The sequence below is a fragment of the Opisthocomus hoazin genome, chromosome Z, assembly GCF_030867145.1.
Source record: "Opisthocomus hoazin isolate bOpiHoa1 chromosome Z, bOpiHoa1.hap1, whole genome shotgun sequence".
Lineage (NCBI taxonomy): Eukaryota > Metazoa > Chordata > Aves > Opisthocomiformes > Opisthocomidae > Opisthocomus > Opisthocomus hoazin.
Genome location: NC_134454.1, coordinates 48,343,524 through 48,366,265, shown reverse-complemented (window position 1 = coordinate 48,366,265; position 22,742 = coordinate 48,343,524). Strand labels below are relative to the sequence as shown.

Here is a 22,742-nt window from a genome sequence, read left to right as displayed (position 1 = left end):
TGGGATCCTTAATATAGTGATCCTTCAGTCCTGACCTAACAACGTGATGTGAATAGTACAGTTCTGTAAAGCAAAGTGGCTTCTTTGAGAATGTCCTTCAAATGTTTTTAATACCAGCTGTGGCATGTTAAGAAGAAAAACTGATAAAAGTGTTGAGCTTTTTGGGGGGAGCAGGAAAAGAATGGGAGCAGTTATTCTTGTTTTTCAAGGGAATTACAAGATCCGTTGCTGTTGTGCAAGGCAAAGGCCAGTGTAATGCGTAAGGCTGCACGCATGTATCACACAGGTGCTTCCACGTGGCATCCAGCTGAATGTCCTAGAGAAGTGAACATGAAAGAGGAACAGGTTGTGAGGACCCAAATTCTCAGCCTCTGAGACTGACCGAAACCCCGTTCCATTTGTTCATGATTGCATTTGCAGCCTTGCTTTCTCACATGCATACAGTTTATCGTCATGAAAGTTTAAATCAGATTAACTCTTTTGTTTGTTTTTCCATGGTGGAAAGATGCTTCGTGCTTACTGACAAAGTGTGATCTCTTCATCTGTTTGTTTTTCAGGAGTCGGTGATTTCAGCACCTGGGAATTCTCTGGGAATCCTGTGTATTTCTGCTCTTACGATTATTTTGCTGCAAATGATCCCACCGCAATTCACATAGTGCTTTTTAGTCTTGAGGAGCCTTATGAAATCCAGTTAAACCAAGTGACCTTTTGGCTCAGTTTCCTGAAATCGTTAGTCCCAGTTGAGGAGCCAATAGGTATGCTTGTCTGCCTGCAAATGAAATATTAGGGGACTGTAATATAAAGTGGCTTGTGTTTCTCCGCAGCTTTGTACATCCTCCGTATATAGTGCTGTTATGTGCCTTAATCCCCATGTATTCAAACAAACTTTACACAAGGTTTCTTAGAATAAGGGAATTTTACCTGTGGAACAAGCCGAAAGAGTTTTATATGCCACTTAGTCCAACTAAAAAGTATCATGAGGTTCAGTGCAGCCTCTTGTGGCACTGGGATTTATATCTCTAAATGGGCAGTGAAGTTTTGCATTAGATAAGCTGTGTGGAAAAGTTTTTCAGAGGGTTGGAGCCATTTAAACCCAGTTTTAGATGTATTGCTTAAATTCTGCATATATCTAACCCCAATTAACAGTGTTTCCAGCATAAATTGGTCTTGTCAGTGAGAACAGGACAGAATGACACTGTGGAATGGCATAGCCCTCAGTACGTGCCACTTTAACATGTTTAATGAGAGTTGTATTTGGATCTGAAATATGTTAACCTTTGGTGCATTAGGGTATACAGAAACCAATATTTCTAAATTTTACTTCACGTATTCTTAGACTTTGCACACATTTGAAGTTTACTTATTTTATATTCAAGCTTTCTAACAAACTGAAAGTTACTTGGCAGACAAACAAATAAACTTACATAACTACTCTTTTTTTTTCCTCAAAAATTTTGTAGATATAGGTATATATACCATATAACTTGTTCGTGTTTGTAGCTGAGTGTTGGTCTGCAGACTGTGACAGCTCCATGGACGAACCAAGCTCTGACATGTGTCTTGGTTCGATGAACCAAAATGTTATTCCAGGCAGCAGATCTACCTCAGCGTTTGTGGACATTTGTAACATTGATAGGGACTCACCAGACAAACATATCAAATACTTACGTAGTGCAAAGAGTATTTCCCCTCTCTTTTCATTTTCTGCTTGATTCTGTGTGCATTACCTCAGCTAGATAATGATGAGCCAAGCAGATCATCAGTTTTCAGTTCAGTCATCTGCATTTATTTCATTTTGCATTTTAGGTGAAATCACAAGGTTAGCAAAATGAGCATTTGGATCTAACTGACTGAAATTACTTCTGGAAGTAAAAACTCTGAAATTTGTGGAAAAATATCAAAGCTGAAAATACAGGCAATTTGCAATTGCTGAAAGCTTTTCGTGGCTCCTCAGTGTCGTGAGGAAACCTAGTTCTTGGTTTGACCAAGGTAGAATTTGAGTTAGTCATTTTGTCTTGCTGATCTAATTACAGGCATTATTTAGATACTTTGCTTAAATCAGCGCTTATACTGGTCAGCTCAGTTTGGATACCCATGCATTTTTGTACTATTACAAATCTCTGAAGTAATGCATAGTAACTGATGTTAGCAGAGAAGTTAAACTTTCGAAATTACTTTCCAGTTACTTTGATTAAGTCCTTCAGCTGCCGCAAAAAAAACAAACAAACAAAAGAAGATTTACAATTACAAAATACTGATCTTGAAGTGTGATGCAGAGATTTGGGAAAATGTGGCTTTTTATGAATGAATCAAGATTCTGTAGCTCTTAGGTGATGAAAGCTGAGCCGTGATGTAAGCATATTTCTTCCGTGTGAAGTTTTGTCAGACTAGAACAGCAAGATTGGGTGTAATATCTTTTTTAAAAATAGTCTAATGATGTCTGCTCTTTTCTGGAAGATTAGTTTGAGAAAAGATTGAAAACTGTATGTTCTGTACTGTCACCTCATTCATGCCATTTGTATCTTTCTTTCTTTCTTTCTCATTCTTTTCCATGGTTTCTGCCAGGCTTTCCTACTTAACTCTCATTTAAGTGAGAGGTCATTGTTTGTGTAAGTACTGCAAAATAGCATTCATACCAATGTATGAATGTTGTAGACATTTTGTGTTCTACTTATAATACTCTACTCTGCACATGTAGTATTAAGGACCATCCAAAGATGATGAGAAACCCTTTCAAGAAGCAGTTATTTTTAATTGTTTTTCCTCACACTATTAGAGTTTGTAGTTAATAGATGTATATCATTAGTGTTACTGATTAATGTTTTTGTTGAAACAATAAATTTGTGTCATATCAACATATCTGATGTTACTCAAAGAGTCTAGCTATTCACATTGAACATTGAATAGATAATGCTTTAGGCAGACAACAGCCAAAGCACCAGTGGTATGAGTGCAGTATAGCTGTTGGTAACTCCACGGCGGAAGTGATTGGTACGAAGAACGTAAAATGTATTGCTGCTGTCCCAGCTCGGAAAGGCATGTTTCATAGTGAGCGGGCACTCTTGTTTCTCTTCTAGCATTTGGTGGGAAGCTGAAAAGTCCCCTGCGTGTTGTTTTGGTCGCCACACATGCTGACATAGTGAATCTTCCTCGGCCTGCTGGGGGAGAGTTTTGGTATGACAAAGACTTGTCATTGTTGAAAGAAATCAGGAACAGGTGAGCGGAGAGTGTAGTTATATGTAGTGTTTAAACATGTCAGTTGGAAAGAAGATATACTAAAATGCATAGAAATACGTAAAAGTTTTTTATGTGGTGTAAGCTTTATGTTACTATGGTATTTTGAGTATGTTCAGGAAGCTTATATTGTGCAAAAAATTGAAACATTTACCAGTATTGCCAGTGAGCAAGCTGCCTTAAGTGATCTAAAATGAGCCAAGTGGTGCAAAAATGTGTTGAGGCTCAGGAAGTGCCACCCTGTGAACACTGGAATGTATTCAAAGGCCTGTATCAGCCATTCAGTCTGACAGCTTCGTGCTCAGGTTTTGCACGAGTCTCAGAATGGGCAGTTCTCAGCTGCAACCTCTGTGTGCAAGAGAAGGAGCCTTACACGAGAGCCATCCTTTGTTCTGAATTGATTTAGGATGGATAGGAAAAAACTTAAACCAAGCCTAGAGGTACTTTCTACACAGTTTGTGAAGAGCTGGACATTGTTGGCACACAGGTGACAAGGTCATCCAAGAGATAAGAAGACAGGGAAACTTCTAGCCTTCTTCAGCAAATGTTTGGAGAGCATGCTAATTGTACATGGAAATAGGGAATTTTTCATGAATGTACTGTGGTGTAAAGTAACAGTAGTTTATATTCACAGTAAGCATGTAAGTGGGTATCAAGTGGTACGAGGAACCATCCATACCTGTCAGTATAGACATTTGTCTGGGCTGTACAAGAAACAGATGTAGGAATTCCAGCACAACAGCAGCAGGGCAGTTATCTTAATCAATTGAAATCAACAGAAAATACCTGTTCATAATCTTTGGTGTTGGAATCCTTTTAAATGCAAATCAGTCCAGAGCTAGGAAAACAAGTATGTGCAGTTGAAAAGTCAAAAGGAAGTGAGAAAGAGAGCTGGTGTCAATAGCATGACAACTGAACTATTTAAAATTAGAAGAAAGAAAACAACAAAAAGACCTTAAAAAGAATTAATTCCTGATGTCCCTTCTCTAGTAAAACATTGGAGTTTGTAATTGTAAGTCCTGTGATGCAGTTGTAATTTTCTTATGCATCTTCAGACACCTTCCTTAGGAAAGACAACAATTTTCTCTCAATATCTTTGTTTATTTTCAAGAAAATTGGAGAGCAGCTATACTGTCTTGTGCTTACAAAATATCTTCACATAATCAGTACTTAACTTTTTTCATCATTCCTTGACGAAAAATAAGTCTTGTGTAATTTAAGACTGAACTACAAATGGATTAAGAAATAAAACTGGACTTTGGACTAAGTAAATAATTGCTCACCTTTTCCCTTTTAGATTTGGAAATGATCTGCAAATTTCGGACAAGTTATTTGTCTTGGATGCTGGAGCATCTGGATCTAAAGATATGAAGCTCCTCCGAAGTCACTTGCAAGAAACAAGAAGCCAGATAATTTCTGTGAGTAATGTCTAATGATCTGGGTTGGGCCAGCCAAAATGTGAAAATCTTATGTAATAATTTACTGCATTTAGTACTTCCATTATGAAACTTAAAGAAACGAGGGCTGTTTCAGCTTTTTGGCAGCATGCGTGACAGACCTGGGGATAAACATACTCCTGACATCAAAGATTCAGTCAGCATTGTCAAAATTGCAGGTGTTTTGTAGAGGTCACCAAAATGATCTCTTTTGAAAGGAAACAATCTGAGAATTTCTGTTGAAATTGTAGTTTCGTATTTTGAATTGAGAGTGATTGGATTCCAACATTGACCCTTCCTTTTGTTTGTTTGCTTTTAATCATTTTTATCAGCATAGTATTGCAGAGAAACAGTATGTATTTCAGGCAAACAAGTTTTTCATTGAAAAAAACACCAGAATAGAAGTTTCCTTAACTGTTAGAAAGATGATTCCCAATATAGATGTGTGAACTGAATATGCGATAACTTTTTACCACATTTTTTTTACTGAAAAATATGTGCTCAGAGTTGTATGTATGCATGTAGGTATATGTATATGAGACTAAAGGTAAAATAGCTGTGGTTTGATGTCATCACCATGAATCCACAGAGACTTCCATACTGAGGGTGACCAAGTCAAGTTGTTATGTAGCCTGTGCTAAATGGATTTAAAATTCTTCATTCCAAAGGCCCTCTTACTTGTGTGACACACCAACAAGACTTTCTGCAGCTACTTCTGATAGGTACTTTTTTTAAAAATGAATTAAAAGTGAATGTATTGCTGAGTTCATGCTGTAGGTCAAAGAAAATGCTTGGTTTTAGCCTATTTTACATTCCCAGTGGTCTCCTGATTTAAAAAGCTTTTCTTCTCTGAGAAAACTTTATCATAGCCATGGTCACTGGCTGAAAATCTGAAGGGCTTTGCTGCATAAGAAATGAGTGCTGTGGCTTGAGAGTGTAGGATGAAGATAGAAGTACCATCTTTACTTCTTATCTGGTACTCTCCTGTCTCACCTGTTGAAGTAAATTGGTCCTGTATAGATATTGATGAGTACAGATTTTAATTAAATGTTGACAGTTACTGAGATAAAGATTAACTTCTAGACACATGAAGGCCATTGATACATCTTGAAGTCACTTTTTCATGTGGTCACCGCATTTGACAAGGCAGGACTATACAAACCAAACTTTGTTCTACATGTCAGGAGTCCCTTTGTAATCATGGTGATGTTTGGAAAGTTCGCTTATTTCAGCAAAAAGTTGTTTCTGGAATTCACTTTAGTAAGAAAAGTTAGATCTTATGGCAAGTGAATGCCAGATGGAAGAGTAAGGGTCCATCACAAAGGGAACTCGTTAGATGTGAGTGTAAGTCATGAACACAGTAGACCTTGTAACCTGCATTAAAACAAAAAAACCCAACAACAACAGTACTGTTATTCTCAGCAGAGTAGAATTACAAATGGATGTTTTCTGTGCCTTTGTAAGAGTTGCCCACCTATGACTCATCTGTGTGAAAAAATAATCTCCACGCTGCCCTCGTGGAGAAAAGTGAATGGACCCAACCAGCTGATGTCCTTGCAGCAGTTTGTATACGATGTACAGGAACAGCTGAATCCCCTAGCAAGTGAAGATGACCTGCGGCATATTGCACAGCAGTTGCATAGCATAGGAGAAGTAAGTGGTTCTATCTAAATTTGTATGTCTTTATTAGCAAGATACAGTTCTGGTAGAATATTGCTTAATGGGATTTAAGCAAATGTCTGTAGTTGTTTTTTTCTCCTTCTTAAGACATCACAAGAAGTAGAGACTGGTTAGTAATGCTTTTTGTTACCGTTACTGTCTTGTGGTTTCTATTTAATTCAACATTATTGTTTGAGACAGGAAGAGTTACGGTTTATTGCTATAATTATAAGCATATAAAATACCCAGAAAGGAGAACTATGCTATCGTCTTAAATGAGGTAGTCCCTAATGTGTTCGCTGCATATGAGAAATTTGTGTGTGTCCATTAGAAATTGAATCATAGGATAACACCTTTGCATAAATAGCTTGCAGAGCATAGCTAGGCTTTACAGCTGTTGGGCTCTAACGGCTTCATTACTAGTGGAAATCAAGAACAAGATCTGCTCTTTTTTCTGAATACTTGCAAGAAATTAAAATGCGCTGTTTGTTTTTCTCTGTCAGCAGTGTTAGTTAGATGATTGGGTCAGTAGGTTAGGAAGGAGAGAACATTGGGCTATCTTGTACTTCAAAGATGCAAATACTAACTTTCATGTTTATAAACAGATTAACATTATGCAGAGTGAAACTGTCCAAGATGTTGTGCTTCTGGATCCTCGCTGGCTCTGTTCAAATGTCCTTGGAAAAATCCTGTCAGTGGAGAACCCAAAAGCCCTCCATCACTATAGAGGCCGGTACACTATAGAGGACATCCAGCGTCTGGTGACAGATAGTGATGTGGAAGAACTGATACAGATTTTGGATGCCATGGATATTTGTGCAAGGGACCTTAGCAGTGGAGTAATGGTGGATATTCCTGCTCTCATAAAGACTGACAATCTCCACAGGTCTTGGACAGACGAGGAGGATGAGGTGCTGATTTATGGTGGTGTTAGAATCGTTCCTGTGGAACATCTTACCCCATTTCCTTGTGGAATTTTTCATAAAGTTCAGGTGAATCTCTGCAGGTGGATTCATCAGCAAAGCACAGAGGGAGATGCTGATATACGTCTGTGGGTAAACGGATCAAAGATTATGAATCGTGGAGCTGAGCTTTTAGTGCTGCTAGTCAACCATGGTCAGGGTATAGAGGTTCAAGTTAGAGGACTGGAAACAGAGAAGATCAAATGCTGTTTACTTCTGGATTCTGTATGCAGCACCATTGATAACTTAATGGCCACAACCTTACCAGGCCTTCTGACCGGGAAGTACTACCTTAGCCCTCAGCAGCTGAGGGAGCATCATGAACCAGTAATGGTCTACCAGCCTAGGGACTTTTTCCGTGCGCAGAGTCAAAAGGAGACATCACTAACTAACACTATGGGGGGATATAAAGAGAGCTTTAGCAGTATCCTGTGTTTTGGGTGTCTTGATGTCTACTCCCAGGGGAGCCTAGGAATGGATATTCATGTTTCTGATCTGAATCTGCTTACCAGGAGAAAACTAAGTCGACTTTTGGATCCACCTGATCCTATGGGCAAAGACTGGTGCCTTCTGGCCATGAACCTGGGCCTCCCTGACCTTGTCGCAAAGTACAATACAAATAATGGAACACAAAATGACTTTCTCTCAAGCCCAGTCCATGCCCTTCTGCAGGAGTGGAGTAATGCTCCTGAGAGCACTGTAGGTATCCTAATGTCTAAGCTGAGGGAATTAGGTCGCAGAGATGCAGCAGACTTTTTACTGAAGGCATCTTCTGTATTCAAAATTAATTTAGATGCTAATGGTCAAGAGGCGTACGCTTCCAGTTGCAACAGTGGCACATCGTATAACTCGATTAGCTCTGTAGTGTCACGGTAGGAGCAGGTGTTTTGCATGGACATCTTTTCAAACTGCTGAAAGGGTAAAAGATATAGTGCAAGAGTTTCTGTGCGTTTTCGTTTTTGAGGTTTCACATCAAAGGATCTGTGTCCTTCTCCAGAACCACCTTTTTGTGCTTAAACTTTCTACTTCTAACTGTGAATTGTTGCTCTTTATCTATAAAAAAGGCTGGTGTATTTCTGGTGTTTTAAAATTATTCCTGATACATAATGTGCTGCTTAATACTGCCATTTTAACTTTTGGATTATGTACTGCAACTGTTTTGTAAAATACTTCAGTTCTCCCCAGAAAAGGTAAGGGGAGACGAATAGCACACATTACCTGAAATGTGTATTTCTTACACCCATTTTTTTTCCTTCTAAATGTGTCCTCTGCTAAACATGTTTTTATATTCGTAAGGAGAGAAATCCACCATTTGTGGTCAATCTGACTGAATTTAAAACCACATTGTTTATAGCTGAAAAAGCGAGTGCCTTTTGCAGAAGGGAGGGTGCAGTTGATTTGAATGACCCTGCTGGAGTTACAAGAACATGCTACCTCTGTTTCACTTAAATTGTCTGCATGCTTATCATTGCAAGTGGTGCTTGCCTTTTAATTCTTCCTGCACTTCTAAGACATTGCTGATGACTCACACAGAGCATTCTTGTGCCGGTACTATGGGTATAGATGTGTGATACCTAATCAACTTCAATTACAGTCAAATCATAATGTGAAAATCTCTTAAACTTGCCAATTATCATGCTTCATTATTTCCATGCACCTCAGGTAAAAGTTCATATCATTATAGAGTTCAAAAAACACAAGTGTTGGATACTGCAGAATAATATTGTATAGCTGTCAGTTGTAATTTGTGTATAACAAAGGTTTTCTACTATTAGATCCTGCATTACTTACTTCCTGTACTTGAAAACTTTGATGGGGATAAAAACAAAAAGGAAGCAAGGTTTCTTGCAGTGATAACTTTTAAATTGATATGAGGGAATATTACCCATTCTCTGTTCTAAAAAGCATGTAATTTTAATGGTGCGATGTGTGTTTGTTTATATATATTGTATGTACATATATTAATACTATTTTTTCCTTAATCTTACAATGTAGTAAAATTTTAAAGGATTTTTCTACAAATAAACCGTTGCTTGTTGCATCCTTGTCGTTCATGTTCTGTAGCTGAAAGGGACCGAAACTTCTCTTTTCCTTACCGTCGTGATCCTGGAGGGGCAGTGCCTGGCTTCTGCAGTTCTGGGAACGTCCTGTTTCGCTTCAGGGGGATTTCTCAGTACGCTGGAGGAATATTTGTTTGTTTACTGCAGAGGTGGTCCCTCTGCAGCAGAGGGATTTGCATTCGTTTTGACGAGTGGCAAGCCAAAGCGGTTTGCTACGTAGCTTTTCCTTTCTGTTTTTTTACAATGAGAACCGAAACAGCAGATGCGAGTCTGTTGTCGGGAATCCTTCAGATTATGCTCTGTTGCAAAGGGGAGGAACACTGCGTTAGAGCCTGTGCTGCGGTAATGGTCCTTTACATTAGGGATCCTCGTGCTGCTGCTGTTTTAAACTCCCAGCATCACTCACCAACAGCTGCACGGTCTCTATACGGCACTCTGTGCAGGCAGCTCTGCACAGTACCTCCTCCCTGAGTGTGCTGCAAAGGAATTAAACAGACTCCTCTTAAAATGCTAGCTGCCGTTTCCTACTGCCTTCCCTTGCAGATTTTACCCTTGCTTCCTCAAATCCTTCCCCGGGCATCGCTGGGCTCATGTGTTAAATATTTTTTAAAAGTCTAGTCCCCAGTGAGAAGCATGGTTAAAGAGCAGCCCTACCCTGCGGCATCTGTGCTCTGGTACTGCCCTGCCGCTGACAAACCGAGTTCAGCATCGCCCATCGCAGCTCAGAGTTGCTCAGGGAAGACCCCAGCTTCCCGCAGCCCATGTTTCCCTCTGTGTTCCTTCATGGCCACCACCACGCTTCACCTTCCAGCTGTGGACATGTTCAGCACTTCTGTCATATTCTGGTCTTTCTCATCTCGTAAGATGCTCTGGTTTTCTAGCTAGTTTCTTTAGGCCTGTTCCTCAGGCATCAGACATGGGAGTCACCTTCACCGAGTCTGTGTGCCTGCAGAGGAGCGAGACTTGGTATCACAAGTCCTGTGAGACCACAGATTATTGTGAGGTGCTTCTGCTGTGCGGGACTGCCAGTGGTGTCTGTTAGTTTGGGATGCAATTCGCCGCCGTACTGCTTGTGGTGGAGTGGCAAGATTTTGAGATACCAGGTAGCTCTTCCCCTACCTGCCTCCCTGGATGCTTTGTGCACACTCAAGATGAGTGGTCGACTTACCAACATCGATGCAGTAGTCATCGTCTCTTTTTTTTTTTTCCTCCCCAACAGCATGTTCCTGAGTCTTTTTTTTTTTTTTCCTCCCCAACAGCATGTTCCTGACAATTCTCTGCTTCCATTTACTGTAAAATGCAACCCTGGGAGTATAAATTACTCAGCGGATGCTGTGATGGATCTTTGAATGGCAGTTACAGCCTATTGCATCATTTACAGTTTTCATGGTAATAGGTTCAGGAAAGTGAATCACAGTCATAGGGTAGCTTTGGATTGCTTTCCTATAAATCATGAGCCACTGACATTAAAAAAAAGAAATGTTGAACTAAATGGCAATTTTGACAAAAAAAGGTTATCAAAGTGATACAAGTGGGCACCCCTTCAGTTGCTTCACTTCTATTGATTTGCTGTTTTGTTTTGTGAATGCAACTAGGAGCAGAGCTTCGTTCCACAGTTTTTAGAACTGCGTTTAAAATGCGCTGATCCTGCCTGACTCACTCCAGAAAAGGAAGAAATGCAAGTCTTTGCAAGATCAAAAAAATTTAGCCCTAAATGTAAATTATATATAGTTTGTACAGGGAGCATGCTAAGCTCAGCCCCCACAGGTGAAAGAAGTGAAGCTGGATACTAACCGTTAGGAGAGTGTCTTCCTTGCTCTTCTTCATAGCTTCAGAACAGAGCTTCTGAAACACAATTTTGAGGATAAAGCATATTAGCCCCAATGTTCATTTCCTGTCTTCAGAAACCGTAATGTAGAGAAACTGTTTGAGCTTGCAACAGAATTGCTCAAGGCCAAGATGCACGACAGATAATCTTGCAGTTTAGAAATGGATGTTACTGATATCTGGACTCAAATTCTGAAGAAATTTTCTGAAGAAGAAGGGAGGAAGCAAGCATTTTGCTGCAAATCATTTTTCCAGGTAGAGTCTTTTCTCCCTGGCGTGCAGCAGCATGCATGCAGTAGGAAAGTGCTTCGTATTGCTATTTGTATTAGGTTTTACTGGTGTTACTCTCTGGGAGTTTTGCTGCTGACCCAACTGGTGAGTTTGGAAAGCCACAAGAGATCAGCGGCTACATGCGAATGACTTTGAGGGTGGGACAAGAAGGGCATCCAGAGGTGACCTTGGGTGGAGGTGGATACATGTGATTTGTCTCGCCTTAAGAGGACTTAAACTGGAGGCAGACACAGGTTTTAGGATCCTTGTGATTCAAGTGATTGAGAAAGACTTATGAAACTGCAGGGCTTTAGCAGCTCCCAAGCGTTAAGACTGACAGAGCCGGGAGGCTCAGAAAGGAGCCAGAGCGCACAGATTCCTAAATGGTCAGGCATCTAGAGACGGCAGTGGTGAAGACATTAGAGGTGGCTGTGCTGGAGCCAGTTCCAGGTCCTAAACTGCTGCTGGCTGCATTGTCCTCTCCAAGGAGAAGTTACCTGTCAGTTCATTGCAACCTTTGTATTCTACAGATGCTGTGTTGCAGTGTCATTTAAAACCGGTGCCTCGACTTGAGTCGCTCTTCCAGCTTTGCCAGTGAAACAGAGGAGTAATGCCCAAGCTGTAACTCCACACAAAGCAAATGAAGTGTGCTGCTGGCTGAAACCTCACTTTAGGTCAGAAGAGATGGAGCGGTGCAGTATCTTTTTTGAAGGTGGCCTGAAAGCACTATGTACAACATTAAAATTTATTTCTATTTGACTTTTTGTTTGTTAAATTCAGTCCAGCGGGTCACAAAAAACCTTAAACAGGACCACAGATTCAGTCCCATATCTTTTCATTCTTTGTCTGACTTGGAAGGCAATGTGGCAGGTAGAAAAGAGGAAGAAAATAATTTTTTAACAATGCCTGAGGTACTTGGTTTCCAAAAGGGTCACAGACAAGCCCCTCAGACTTGCAGGTAGAAGTGTTTGGGTCTCCCAAAGTCAGGTGAGCTGTAGATAGGACTGATGGTATTCCTCTGTGTGGCTGCACCATTTATCATAACAAGCTTTACTGGCACAGAGGGCCCAGCAGCTGTTGCTGCCTCAAAGCCAGGTGAGGATCTCAGTGGACTTGGTCCGGGTTTGCATTGACCAAACTGACCTAGCATTTCTGCACCAGCTAGACTAACCTGGGTGAGGTCCAAATCCAAAACATGCATATTTAAAGATCGTTCTTCAGCGTGCAACCATGTTGCTGAGTCAGTTGGATGTACCTTAAAGACCACGGTCTTGCCTTGAGACAAGGCAAACCTGGACTGTCTTGCCCAAACCCTGGGTCCTGCTGTTACTAAGCGTAGGACACCTATGCAACCAATAGGCACCCACGTCTCCTAGGCAGAGAGGAAGACTAGGAAGAATCCTGTGCAGGTTGATAAGGGGTCTTGACTTCAACCAGAAGTAAATGCTTAGGCACGCCGCATCTTGCTCATGGCGGCTTGCTGGCAAAGGGGTGTTGACAGCCTGGGCCCATGCTTGCTCCTCCTGCTGAAACATTGTAGTGCCTTCTGCAGTACTTCAGGCATTTCTAGTGGCTCTGTGTCCAGGTTTGGGAATATGCACTCTCTCATGTCTGCACAGGATCCAAAGAGTGCAACTCGGAGAGGCATCTTCCCTGTGGACCCAGGCATGGTCGCAGTAGAGTGCACCTGTCCTCGAGAATCTTTGGGCTGTGTGTGTTGGAAGTACAGTCAGGATTCTGCTGCATCTCAGCAGCTGAGGCTGGGGTGGGAGGGTTACCGGACAAAGGGGGTGGAATTTGCATGAGTGAGTACGAGCTGGGTGAGACACCCACACGTGTTCCACGGGGAGGGGAGGATGAAGTCGTGCTTTTCACAGCTGTTCTCAGAGGAACATTGGAGAGAAGGGACGGCTCTGGCATTACGGGGGGTTACACTGCTGATGCTGTTAAAAGATTGCGTGTGTGTGACTGATTCACTTTCTGCTTCACTTTTAGAGAGCTGCTCGTTGCGTTGCAAAATCTGTTACTTTAGCCTGGCCACAAAGAAGTCTGCTTTGATCGCTGTCGTCCATTTCCCCCTGGAGATGAATCACTCTCACTTGCACGTCCCCTACACGGGACCGCTTACGAGCCAAAACGTATGTAGCAGAGTGAATCAGCTGAGCAAAGGGAGTGCAGAGAGAGGGGTCGTCTACTGGGAACACTGGGATAACATCAGCAGATCTTACTGTCGCTAAATTTATCTACAAAGTACTACAACTTTGTAGCATTGGCATCTTCTTTTTAGTTCTCGCTATTGGTTGCAAATGTGAACAAAGAATTGTTCTGTAGAGTGCTGGGTGGAATCAACTACTGCTAAACCGAAGCTTTTACTGCTGTGGAAAACAGAGGGCACAGGTCTCGAATTGTGTGCTGAAGGCAAGGTGTCAGTGCACGGGAAGGCCAGTCCCAAGCCCAGGTGAGTTGCAAGACACATGGAGATCCTACCTTCCTGAGCCTGTAGTGTAGATTATTGCATCATTCCTAAAGTACGTATCTGCAGAAGCAGGAAAGAGATTATTCTGGAGGCGTTTCCACCCATTAAAGGCTTTGATGGCTAGGATTAGATACTTTGATTCAGTTGTACACAAGCAGTTAAACCACCATCCTTTACGACTAGAACACTTGGAATCAAAGTTTTCAACAGACCCCAAGGGACTGTGTTGGCAGCTGGAGAACATTGTAGCAATTAGCCTGGAAATCGTGGAAGGGCGTGAGTCACCGTGACCAAACCAGCATTACATAGGATGGGCAAAATTTCCTTGGTTGCTCAGTCAGAAGGAAATACCGCTTGCAGCTGTTAGACCTGGCAGTCAAGTGCCAGCAGAGGTTTCGGAGGACGCTTGAGGCAGTGACCTGCAGTATCAGTCTGCTTACAGAGGTTCAGAAAGGAGCTGTGTGAATGTTTGAACGGGTGGATTGACACAGATACGATGTATGATTCAAGAGCTGAATCAAAGCCCAGAGCCTGGAAGTGCTACTGGGAAGAGGACCTTTTTATCCCAGGTGATACCACCCGGCTGAGAAGTGCTCTGCAAAGCGGTTGTTGCTGCCTTCTCAGGAAAATATGAAAAGAAACCTGATCTGCTGGTGTCAGTTTGGGTGCACAGGACGGCTGCAAAGAATGAACACAAAGCCACCAGGTGACCTCTCCATTTGCCATTCATTCTCCAAGGCCCAGTGTTTGTTTGTACTTAACAAAACAGGGACAGTATCTTCCAGCGGAGGGTTGGGGAGTGTTACGGGAAGAACCACTTCCCTAGCTGTCACTTAGCACCGTGCAGTTACCCATTTCTTACTATCATGGCTACGAAAGCTCTGCAGGAACTCCCACAGCCACCAAAGAAAAGCATGTCAGGGAGAAATTCTGGCTTGTTCAGTGTGTTCTTCTCCAGTAAGATTTTTCAGTTATTTGCATGTTCCAGTCTTCCATGCTAGTGCAGTAGTTTCACAACTCCCCTACCGGACCCGCCTTTCTGCTTCAAATTGCTCACCGCAGGAAAGAGTGCTGCGTCACCCGTGCGAAATGCCGTCGGCTGCACCAGGTGGGTCGGCCGTGGCAGGGAGGAGCAGCGCAGGTCAAAGCGAATGGCCCTGGTGGCTGATAAACACAACGGTCCCGGGGGCTGACTGCCTGTCCCGCCACGCTCTTGACTCCAGAACAATTCAGCACTGCAGCATGGGTGTGCGCTCTCTGGGTTTCCTGTAGCTTTAGCTGCAAATGCAAAACGCCACTCCCGTCGAAGAGAACAGAGGGGCGGCTGTTTTATGCTTTGGTTTTTGGTGTGATGGATTGAAGCATCTTTCACATTCCACCGGTGAGCTCAGGAATGGGCTTCGTACGGACCAAGCGATCTCACTGAACTCAGGTTTGACATCTGTGCATCTTTGTATAAAGCCCAGTACCACTGCATGAAGCAGTAAGGGGAACATTCCTGCCTCCTTCAGTGCTCATTGGGCTCCACTTTTTCATTCCCAGAAGTGAAGCCAGTTTCTACACAAGTGCTGGAAACCACTTGTTTTCAGCAAGTGTTGATCATCTCCATCTCTGCTCCATATTGTTTCTAGGATATGGTTTCAATGAAATCTCTAAAAGAAAAGTTTTCCCCAAAGGAGAAACACAACCTTCAGCAGCAATTTTCTACTAATATGAGCTACTAATAGAGACTGCTGCCAACTGTTACTCTGCCGACTGTTACTTTGACCAGTGAGTGAAGTAATATGCAAATTGTTTCTGTCATTAGAAGAATTCGTTTCAAAACCTGATAGAAGAACCTCCTTTAATCCACTATCAATCTGGAGCCACAACTGCTTGTTACGCATCTACATAGCAGCGACCACAGCAGGGTCAGGACTTATGTGTGCCTCTATATAATGGCCAGCAATGGATGAAGACTACCCTTTCTAAACAGGTATTTAGAGTCTTGCAGATCCATGCATACGCAGTGGGCATGAAGCATGGTGGTTCCTTCTGCAGGTGGTCAGACCTACAAGGACCACTATTGCCACTGCAACCTTATTCTTAATATCCACCAAGCCCAGAGCCGCATTTTGCATAAGCTGAAGCCAAGATTCACATTTGTAGCTTGGAGGAACTGACCTGCAGACCTGGTCTCAGTCCTACCCAAGGGCTTACGTTTCTCTGCTTATGCTTTTACTCCTGATATCTGCCCACGCCACATGTTTATCCAGTTGAGCTGAGCCTCAAAGAGTAAAGTGTGCAAACAGTGCTAATGATGATTTTGAGAAGCCGTAAGATCAGGTGCAAGTAAGGTCATTTCACTTACAACAACAAGCTGTTTTTATTGTCTTTCTGCAGCTTCCAGTTTAAAAAAAAAAAAAATATGCCAAGTAAAGTCACTTGTCTTTTTCAAATCTAGGAAATGTCATGAAGACTAGAAAGATTGTAGTCTACGTGATTTGGGCTATATTCTGTAATATGGCTATTAAGAAATTGGGCTGGAACTGCTCATTGGAAACATTGTCCAAGTGCACTGTCTCTCACGCCAAGTGAGAACCTGACATCTCTGTCCTCTACTTGGCAGAGATGTTTCCTGCCTTTGCCCAGCAGAAGACTCTCCACAGTGGACCACTGTTTGCGAATGGAATAACCAGCAGATACGTACATCTTCTCACAAATATGATGATCACATGTGTCTCTGGATCACTATCGGTGCTTTAGGGTGCTTTCCACCACTTACAAACCCCAGCTGGAGACATACCATGCAGGTGCAGATTTCTGTAATTCAAGACAAGGCCTCCATTAGCACTGCCAACAACAGCGACTTCTTGACGTGCTCTGTTGCCATCAGGCAAGGTGTGGTGCTAGGTTATTAACCTGCTTCTGCCACTTAGTTTTCATCTGACACATGCTTAATTATGAGGATGTCCTTCCTCTTGTTGGTGTTTGAATCAGTCCAACTGTTGATGAGAGACATTGTCCAAATCATGTCACAGAAAAAACTGTTTACAGCCGCAGCCGCAGTATTATGGTAGAGACAAGTTCAGACTCTTGACATGTTGTGTCCTCATGTTTCATAGTATTATGCAGGAGTGACACCATCTTATTCCTGATGGGCAGCGATGCAGTAGTTGACACGGCCAAGGGACTGTCCTGGACCCCCCCATGGCAGTGTGAGCCACAAGTGAGAGAAAGACTTCATCCAATGTTCCCTGTCATCTCAAGCTATTTCTACAGGTGTTCAAAAAACGTGTAGATATGGCACTTCAGGACATGGTGTTGCTGGGTTGACGGTTGGACCTGATGATCTTAGAGGTCTTTTCCAACCTTAATGGTTCTACGATTCTAGGATTCTATTAACTATACAAAAGGGGACTGGTGATGAAAGTAGAATGGGAATGTGAAAAATAACGAAATGTGTGAAATCAGTGGCTTCTTGAGCTTGCCGAACGGTTGGGAATGTTACATACTAGTAGCTGTTGATCAAAGATGCCCTGTTCAGATGCCGAGGACTGAAACTAGGGTCAAAAAAAGGCTGGTATTATTGCACAAAGAATGAATTTCACAAGCTATCTGGCTTTGCTATATCACAAATAGCTATAATCCTTCCTTCTGACTTACAGTCCATTGGGGCACCAGATTTCAGGGACAAATTGAAATCAAGGAAGCCAGATGCTCCTCCTAACCTCTGCTACCTGAAGCCTATCTGTCAGTTCCAAGGAGCCAAGCAAATAAAACACTTTGGAGAGTGGGAATAGAACAATCAAGTGTTGAAATACACAGACTAGAAAACATATTCATGGCATTCACATACTTGCGAAACATCTATGCTGATTTCTGTAGGGAGCAGAAACGGTTCTAAATGGCAACAGGAGGCAGTGACAAATCCTCTGCATTACTCCCCATGATGCAGCCAGGGACTCAGGAGAGGGAGGCCCCAGTGCACACATAGACCTGGTAAACAAGGGACCTGGGAAATAAGATTAACTACGCTTTCTAAAACAAGCATGTCTGCTGGTATGGGTTCCTGGAGAGCCCCGTACGTCCAGTTCTGGTAGAGCCGCTTTGCATAAATTGCGTGAGGGAGTCCAATTCTGCCAGCTTAGTAAGTGCCGTGTTCAGCTTTATCTAAGCTTTCTTGGAAAAGAAGCACGGCAGAGGTTAGTGGGAAACAGTAAACAAAACTAAGCACGCAGCAGCTAATGTAACTACGTGTTTGGGGCAGAGAGAGTGGAGCAGGTGCTCTTCTGGCTGATAGCCACTGTTCAAAACCTTAGTCCATATATTCTGGTCAGGAGACTGCTGGCAACTGATCAGCAAATCCATCCAAGGCTGACGTCTCTTGTTTGCAGGGCAGGTGGTGTGCGTGCATGTGTGTTTGTAACTATGCTCAGGGCAGCTGACGGGGGTTAGGTACCTGTTGCAGCAGCTTCTGTGCTTCTGGCATTTTGCTTATTCTTCCTTTTATCTTTAATCCAGAATATGTTTGCAACAATGGAGAGAGATAAACAGAGACTTTGTATATGTAAGGGTAGGTGAATTTGATGCTGGCTGATCTGAGTCACTGCTCAGCTTGACACAGAAGAGACTTCAACCAAGTTCTGCCGTATCTCAGGTCAGCGCACAAGTCTCAACACTGTGAGGTTTGACGGTCCATTTTCCCCAAGTATATGAAGCTAATCTAAAGCTGTGTTGCACTGAAAGGGGAAGTTCCATCCGCTCCACCCTTGCTTTGCTGTCTTCTAGGCTCACACCATTACCTGTGTGGCTGCATGCTCAGCTGGTTCAGCTCACTGATCCAGCAGGAAGCTATCGCTTTGTTTTGGAGGCTTTGTCTGCAGCCCGAGGAGCTTGCTGCTACAGCTTAGTGCAGGAATGAGAAGTCACAGGAGGGAGAAGGGCCAGACTGCTTCAGCAGTAATGCTGGTTCAAATCAGCCTAAGCTGCTTGGGAAACCACACCCACAAATAGTTTCAAACCCTGTAAAGGTCTGACTTCAATATTTGTTTTAGTTGAAAGCATTTCCACAAGCTCTGACAAAACTCTGTCCAGATGTCAGTGACCCTTGGCAGAAAAGACACTTAAAAAAGATTGCAGTAAACTAAAACAGTCCTCTAGCCCCTTCTAGAGAATCAGCAACTATCCCAAAGCCAGGAACACTGGAGAATGTGAGATAGTACACACCGGGGGGTGTTCCACCAGGAAAGCCAGCCCTGAGCACCGGTTACATCTGCTCTGCTGCGGAAGAGAGGGCAGCACAGCAAATGCACCACTGTGGGATTGAGTTCTCCTGGCTCATGGCCATCCTTGAGGTACTAGGAACTGTGATTTGGCTTACTCCTGTTAGCCACTGGAGACTGACAGCCGCAGCCCTTCCCTTCTCTCCTCAAGTTCTCTCTGGGTACAGCTAATTCTGGTCCATCTGGTGACGAAGGCAAGGTTAGCAGCGAGGCATGGAGCAGGGAGTTTGCTGTGCTCCTGCCTGCACCACGGGATTCCTGTGGCACTGCTGAAGTCGAAGAGTCCGTCCTTGACTCATCCCTCTGCGGTGTGCGAGCAGATAAAAGCGGTGCCCTGCCTGCAAAGGCTGGGCTGTGGCTCCGCACAGGGAATGTTTCTAAAACTGGTTGAAGCCTTCGTGCCGCAGGAGCGTTGTGCCTCCAGATGACCACTGCTTTTGCTAAACTCCTTAGAGCTGCACAGGGCATGGTGTGGTCCCACGGCACTGTTGCAGAGCTGCAGATGTGGGCCATACGACCCTGACTCAGCAGGACCCGGGCATTACATGCCACAACAAAACAGACACTGGGAGGAGAGAGGCTAGCTGGGGGTGGGGATGGAAAGACACAGGACTTGAAGAAGAAACACAGTGCTACTTGCCATTAAACGTTTCTGAGTAAAGCTCATCTGTGTGTCATCTGACCCCTTTCATCCCTTTCATTATACCCAGCAGATATTTTTGGTCTATTGGTATTTGGATTTGTTGCTTTCCTTTCAGTTAGAAAAGAAGGGGAAAAACCCCTGATTTTACAGATATGTAGCAGCTGCTGTAAATGCAGTGTAAAAACCTAACACAATAAGCAAATTAAATTAAAAACAAAATACTTTTACAAAGCAAGGCTCAATCTTCCATTTCTTGCACACCAAATATTACTGGTCAGTTCAAGACCTGAGTCTAGATCATTCTGCCTGGGAAAGCATTAAAATAACAAACCAACAAATCATGCCAATTCTGTAAGTGAATCGGAAAGCACTTTCCCTAGTATTTTAACAACCCGCAATGAATTTAAAGGATGCTCTGCGATCCTGCTTCTGAAGACCAGTGTTCATAAAACCTGTTCATGCTGCACGCCCAAAGCAGCAGGCATTGCCGTGCTGTGGATGACCAATGGCCCTGGCTGCCCGCAGGGGCCGTGCTGCAGGACCGGCCGTCCCAGGAAGGCACCACCCCAAGAGCTACAGCAGAGGACAGCCTGGTCCCCGACACCAGGTCAGGTATGACTGAGGATCAGGGTATTGCTTCTGGACGGTGGATTTCCCAGGTATTTCAAGTGGATACCAGGCTGTGAACAGTATCACAGCTAAACCGTAAGCGTAGATTAGGGTGAGCTTTTCTCTGAGTGGTCCACATTTTGTCACTAAAGAAGTTACAGCATCTCTCCTTTCACCCCTCGGCCCTGCCTTCAGGGAAGAGGGTGTTTCTTGGGTAACAGCATCAGCTGCAGGTGTATCAACAATGCAGGCTCCTCCCGGCTGTCCCTGCCCAGTGATGTCTCCTGCATTGGGTTCAGCTGATGGGGAAGATTCACAGATTGAGAAGGTCACGCTGCATGTGAATGGAAGAGGACATCCTTTTGTACAACCTCTGGAGTGTCTGTGTCTCGTATATGTAATAAAAGGGAGTACAGAAAGCTATTTGTAATTCTATTTACCTGTAGGTTTTGTCTTGTATTTACTACGTATGGAAAGCCCCATTGATTTAACAGGACTTTGGGAATCTGTATTTGTGAATTGTTTTCCTCTTCACGTACAAAGCAAACGTAAGGACCCATCAAAACAAACAAGTAGCGAGGACTGGGCTGTGCTGTGATGAAAAGCTGTTAGGTTTAGGACAGGCAGGGAATCAGTCATTGCTTCAGGCATGGGTAACACTGGCTTTCACACATCCGAGGTGTGCTTCCAAAGTGCAGAGGTACAACATTTACCTTTCCAGCGGTAAAAAAAAATGCACTGGCTAGTATCTGAAATATGTTTGCATTGACTCAGAAGATAGAAAGCCATCTTCCTTGTCTGAAATGGAAAAGAAACAAAAATTCCTTCCAGTGAAAAACTAAAGACAGGTGAGAAGGGCAAAATGTCAGCGAGGAGGTGCCCCACAGGAAGCAGTTCTTCCCAGGCTTTTTGATAGGCATTTGTCTATTTGAACAAACTGCTTTTGTCTTTTCCTTTTTTTTTCCTCCTAAGTGTTTAAGGGTGTTTTGTTTAAACTGTTCAAAACTAGCTCCAGTGGTTGAGTACATGGAAAAACCAACAAAAGAACGTGTAGTGTGAAGCAGAGGAGTCATCCAACCAGCCTGTATAAAGATTTTTCACTGCACTTTCAAGTATTTTAAGCACTTGTAGGAAAAAACACTGACTACCCTTGAGGACTGAACTGAGAAGTCCTTACGTTGAAGATTTTGATGGAAGCAAAGGTCTTCTTGGCAGAAATAATCGTGGACACTTCCTTTCCTGATCTCATTTTCCCCTGGTAAGATAGGCAGTACAGCAGGCATTTTCACTAACTAGATACTTAGCAATGGTCTTAGGGCAGGAGTGGGAGCGCGGTCCCATATTCTAAAACCTCTGCACTGTGCTTCTGTAAAGAAACGTGAGCCTGACTTTTTGATTCCCGGAGAAGAGCTATTTTTTCCAGTGTTATCACGTGCAGCTCCCCCAGGTGCCCACTGGAATTTGATGAGTTTCTAAAAGCAGATACCCAAGCTGCCTTCTGATGGCATCAACAACCACACACACACAGCAGTGACCATCTCTGACCTTTTCTTGGCTGTAGCAGTTTGCTTATCAGTAGTGGTGAGAGAATAACATGTGTGTCTCTCTGGAAGGACTGCTCTAAGGAGGCTGCTGGGAGCCTACAGACACCGAGGCAGACGCTGTCGCCGGCAATCTAGCATAGACACAGATAAGAAAGTTCAGACTTGCCATCAAGGAGGGGTGGGAGGTGGTGTAAGGGCATCCTCGAGGAGCTCTGATGTGATACGATACATGCCAGCTGAGAGTTCCTTGGAATTGCCATAACCACATAAAAGAGAAGAGAGGCTGCAGGTGAATATGGAGATACATGCAACTGTGCGAACCCCCTGTTTATTGTGAGTCAGGTACAAGCAAGCTCCACCTTGTAGTGGAAGGATGCTCCAGCCACCTCTTGCACGACCCCTGCTCTGAATTAATGCAGTCCCAGAGCCAAGAGCAGCGTTATGCTTGCTTTCTCATTCTCAAACATCAGAACAGTATTTGCTGCTGCTTCTATCCCAAAAGTCATCCAGGTAAAACTGCAGGTGCTGCCCTTTGGTATGAATCATGCCATAAATATGGCCACAGTCACTGCCTGTCACAAACAGGTTTATTTCAAAATGACCATTGCAACATTCCTGCTTTGTTTGGCTGTTTTACAATCCTTCCTCGACGCCTGTCAGCACACTTGCCGTTGGGAGGTGAGAGAGATGGTCTCGTTTCACAGCTCCCCCGCCTGCCCCCCCCCAACACTCTTGGAGGCACAATCTGTTCAATTCAC

At 43.3% G+C, this 22,742-nt stretch overlaps 1 protein-coding gene across 4 annotated transcripts in view; it reads left to right on the top strand.

Moving 5' to 3' along the window:
* DAPK1 (death associated protein kinase 1) overlaps positions 1–9,309 on the top strand; it is a 99,894-nt gene extending 90,585 nt beyond the window's left edge. For all 4 annotated transcript variants that reach the window (XM_075410897.1, XM_075410896.1, XM_009936440.2 and 1 more), the window contains 5 exons: positions 558–755; positions 3,078–3,216; positions 4,532–4,652; positions 6,135–6,323; positions 6,935–9,309. In XM_075410897.1, coding sequence (XP_075267012.1) covers positions 558–755; positions 3,078–3,216; positions 4,532–4,652; positions 6,135–6,323; positions 6,935–8,167 — 1,880 coding nt within the window. In that variant the 3' untranslated portion in view covers positions 8,168–9,309. The remainder of the gene's footprint in view (positions 1–557; positions 756–3,077; positions 3,217–4,531; positions 4,653–6,134; positions 6,324–6,934) is intronic.
* The last annotated feature ends 13,433 nt before the right edge of the window (positions 9,310–22,742 follow it).